Source organism: Nestor notabilis, unplaced genomic scaffold, assembly GCF_000696875.1.
Source record: "Nestor notabilis isolate BGI_N333 unplaced genomic scaffold, ASM69687v1 scaffold24927, whole genome shotgun sequence".
Classification (NCBI taxonomy): domain Eukaryota; kingdom Metazoa; phylum Chordata; class Aves; order Psittaciformes; family Psittacidae; genus Nestor; species Nestor notabilis.
Window position 1 is genome coordinate 56,167 of NW_009936484.1, and position 4,380 is coordinate 60,546.

At 55.0% G+C, this 4,380-nt stretch overlaps 1 protein-coding gene across 1 annotated transcript in view; it reads right to left on the reverse strand.

Moving 5' to 3' along the window:
- Positions 1-3,580, reverse strand: part of SLC39A11 (solute carrier family 39, member 11) — a 59,737-nt gene extending 56,157 nt beyond the window's left edge. The window contains exons 1-2 of the mRNA XM_010018372.1: positions 3,473-3,580; positions 2,529-2,567 (exon numbers count right to left, since the gene is read on the reverse strand). Of these exons, the coding sequence (XP_010016674.1) occupies positions 2,529-2,567; positions 3,473-3,580 (147 nt within the window). The remainder of the gene's footprint in view (positions 1-2,528; positions 2,568-3,472) is intronic.
- Between the last annotated feature and the right edge of the window lie 800 nt (positions 3,581-4,380).

Below are 4,380 nucleotides of genomic sequence, written 5' to 3' on the forward strand. Positions count from 1 at the left end.
CACATTAACAACGTGCAGGTCAGACAGCCCAAGGTGCTTACAAGGGAAAGGGATCCCCAGGGCAGGAGGGGAAAGAGAAGAGGAAGGTGAGAGCCTGGCAGGACACTTTCCCTGCCAAGCTTTTCAGCCTGGCTTCATTATGGTTGGACTCAATGATCTTAAAGGTCTTTTCTAACCTAAATGATTGTAAGACTCCGACACCAGGGACCAGCCTCAGTAGACCCATGTAAATTACTGATGCTGGTTTCAGCAGCACTGAAAGAGAATATTCAATAGGAGACGTGCCTGGTGCAGTTTAAAGAGCACGTCCTTATGATTCATCTGGGACAGAAGAAATCAAACTATGACCCAGAAAGAGGAGTAGGCAGGAGAGGCTTCAGGGAGGGAGCACTCCAAGTGTTTATGATGCCCGAGAGCAGAGCACCTCCAGGATAACATCGAGATAACAGAGAGCATCTAAACCATAAAGGTCTTACTTAAGAATATCAAGATTTGAGAGAAAAGCCAGGATTCCACATCAGATGCCCAAGCAAGCAAAGCCTTGTCTCTATGGAAACACATCACCTCGGAGGCTTTCACGTAGAAAGCCCTCTATTATCCCTGATTTCCAGAGGGGGAACTGAGGCAGAGAGGAGCTAAGTGCTCAGAGACCTGAGTGGGAGCGCTGGGCTGGAAGAAGCTGAGCTCCTCCACACCACAGTGACCAGCCACACAGGTCCCCCTTGCTCGAGAGGACACATCAGACATCTCCAACAGGAGAGGGCTGTGTTTCATCAGTGATCCTGGCCCTGGAGAGCACCGTACACGCTCCCTGGAACCCAGATGAACATCAGGGATCCAGAGCTAAGCGCCAGAACAGCAAAGTCGGAAGCAATACCTGCCTCTGACAGCACAGACCTGTGGGTTTGCTGCCTCTGACAGAGCACAAGGGAAGTTTAATTAAACCCAGCAGCACGGGTTTGAGAGCAGAGATAAAGAGGAAGTTCAGCCCTGCCTGTCTCTGCCCCAGTGCCCCGAGAAACAGCCCATCTGTATCTGCAAGAGATCTACATCAAAGCCACCGTGTCTTAAATACAAATCCCTCACAGCAAGGGCAGCAGAACACGAGCAGAGCAGAGCTGCTGCCTGAAGAAACACTCTTAAAGAGGAGAAAGGAAACAGTACAAATAGGTTTCAAAACCGGCTGCCCCACATCCGGCTTTTTGTCCCTCATGGAGCCAGCAAACAGAGCCCCCAACACTGGGTCTGCAGCACAAGTCTGGATGAGGCAGGAACAGCCCCTCATCCCAGCCAGGCAGGACTCCACAGCCCACCCGGGTTCCCTCTCCAGGCACAGCCTTGGGCATGTCACCAGCTTCATTCCCACATCACATCCCACCTAAAGCTAAGAGTCAGCTACAGTCCCTCTTGCCAAAGGCCTGGGTCAGGAGGTGGTTTCTCTTCCAGCTTCTCCATGGACTCTTTGCAAAGCTGCCAGACACACACATGGAATTCCAGACAGGTTTGGGCTGGAAGGACCTTAAAGCTCATCCAGTTCCAACCCCCTGCCCCGGGCAGGGACACCTTCCACTAGAGCAGGTTGCTCCACGACACTGTGTCCAACCTGGCCTTTAATCACTGTGGATCTCTGGCATCTTCCTCCAAAAGAGCTGGTCCTGGCCGGGCTCCAGTGACTCTGGGTGGCACAAACACCTCCCCCCAACCAGCACCAGCCTCTGCAGCTCAGGCCCATAAACACAACCTGGAAACCTTTACAAACTGTGGACCTGCCAGCGCTGACATTCCCCTCCAGACACTGCAGCAACCCTGGACAACGATTCCCCTTTCTGCTCCGAGCACAGCACACTGGAAGGAGCTGAGGGAAAAGCCAGTGTTTGGAGTTCTGGTGCCCCAGCCGAACCACACCTCTGCCACGCAGCGATGACACTGCTCCTGGCAGGGAGGCACAGCGGCCACAGCAAGGACAGCCCCACGCTGTCCCCAGCAGCCACTCCCCAACACCACAGAAGTGGCTCCAAGTTGGCTTGGCAGGGACAAGGGTGTGTCTTCCAGAGCAAAACAGCTCTGGAACGGGATATTCCCAACGCAAGAGATTCATTTATAAATGATGGCCCCAGAATCCACTACAACAGGATGAGCTGAATTATTCACTCCAGCAGCAGCTGCAGGCACAACCCAGGGAGGCTCGGCAAGGAGCAAACTGAGCTCTGTGGTGGTTCCTGTCACCCACCACGGCGATGCAGAAGCCCAAGACAATGAGAAGAGTTTAACTCAAGAGCACCGAATCCAGAGCGTGCAGCTGGACATCCTCATGCCCTTCCTCATGCCAGCTCCATGCTCGCAAAGGAGGCACCGAGACATGACAAGAGGCAACCAGAGCTGCACCACACTCCTCCTGCCCCACCTGCACCTCAGGCCATTATCTGTGACACACTGACATAAGTAGGCAACCAAATGGAGCGTGGTTGGGCTCTGGAGGTGTCCTCAGGAGAACAGGCAGACAAGGAGCAGAAGGATGCTCTACTTACCCCCGCGGCAAAGCCTAAGCTCCCATCGAGGATCCGCCTCTGGAAACCAAACACAAAACACACCATTTACTCCCAGCAGAAGCAGTGGGATAAATTCCTTCTCCCCAGTCCTGCAACCCAAGTGATTCCTGTGCTTTGAGGCAAAAGCTGTGCTCCTCACACAAAGGAGCCCACTGAGCTGGGGTGACGGCACCTCCCCATCACCACAGTGCATCCCAGCTCCCTCAGCCCACCCCATAACCATGCTAAAGGCTGAGGGAAGGTAAACCAGGAACTCTCCCACCCTGCATTTCCCCCCCTTGAAGGCTTTGAGTCCTCTGTTAAGAGGCTGCTATAAACAAAGCCATTACTCTCCCAGTAACCCAGCACGTGTCCTGCCCACTTCAATCCCAGGGCAGTTTTTCCTCTTTAGCACATCACCTCCCCTAGGAAGGAAACCAACATGTGACTGCAAAGGGAACCTCACTGAGCCACAGGCTCCTGAATAAATCATCACAAGGGAAAGGCATAAATAATAAATCCATCCGGGCAACTTTGAACACAAAGAGCAAGAGGGGCCTCTAATTTTGGAACACAACATGACTTCAAGATCAGCACTTTGCTTGTTCTGAGCATGGGCTGACCCGAATCCCGGGCTGGAGCTGCGGCAAGAAAAAACAGGTTACAGGAGGAGAACCCGCTGTTCCGAACACAGAGCCCTGCCTGCGGCTCTGCCCCATCTCCCAGCGCTGTGAGCTGTGTTACAGCACATACCACTGCCCGGGGTCAGGAATCTGATTTCCTTCTCTTCTGTGTGGATAAACAGGGTAGAAATGAGCTGGATTCTTCCTCCTCCTGCCCTCAGGACTAACGCTGAGCACCTCATACTTGGGACGGGACAGCCAAACCCGCCCGGGAGCGCGGTGCAGCCCTCACCTGGACCCGAGGATGTGACCAGCACCCACCTGCCCGCTGGAGAACACGAACACCAGCGCGGAACCAGCCGCCGTCAGCCCCCAGGTGAGGAACGTGCCCAGCACCGCCTGCAGCACCGGCCCGTGCCCCGGGATCATGCTGACCTGGGGGGACAACAGGATCAGGAGAAGCACTTGGTGTCTAAAGAGAGAACAACCCCCATAGTCACCCCTGGTTAACGCGGGAGTGCCCCAAGCCCCTCCTCACCAGAGGGGACAGGGTGAGGTTAACCCCCCCCGGTGCCTCTCTAAGCTTCTCTCTTCCCCTGAAGTAAGGCTTTGCGATTCAATCCGAGCTCGGAGGAGCAGGAGGGATGCGCCACATCCCATCTGGTGCCTAACCCCAGGCTGATTTTGGGCTCAGCTCCCTGAGCAGCATCAGAGCACGAAGAAACAGCGCTTGAACCTCACAGAGCAAGGGCATGCTTCATCCCGCAGCCCCAGGCCATTCATCCCACTGCTTGGTGGCACTTGTTTGTGCCCAAAACCAGTTTTCCCAGCACTGAAGGCAAACGTCCTTGCAGCACCTAGCTCCCAACACTGCTGAGCCCCGGGACCAAGCCAAAATGGGAACAAATCCTGGGAATGAGCCACCAAAGCCCAGCTCAGGGCTGTGCCAAGGGGTCACCCAAGCACCGTGCTCCGGGAACAGCCCGGGAGCTGCTCTGCTGAGAAAACACACACACAGGGGCAGAAACAGGCACATAAACATCTAACAACCACGTATGTTTCTGTGCCAACGTATGAGGACACCCCCGTACCCGCACATTTACACAGAGGTACATCATAAACACACACACCGGAGCTTCCTTCCTCCTTCAAAGGCCCTCCCAGGCCCCGACCTCGCCCAGCGGCTGCTGTTAAGCCCTTTAGGGGTGGGCGCCGGGCTCAGACCCCCC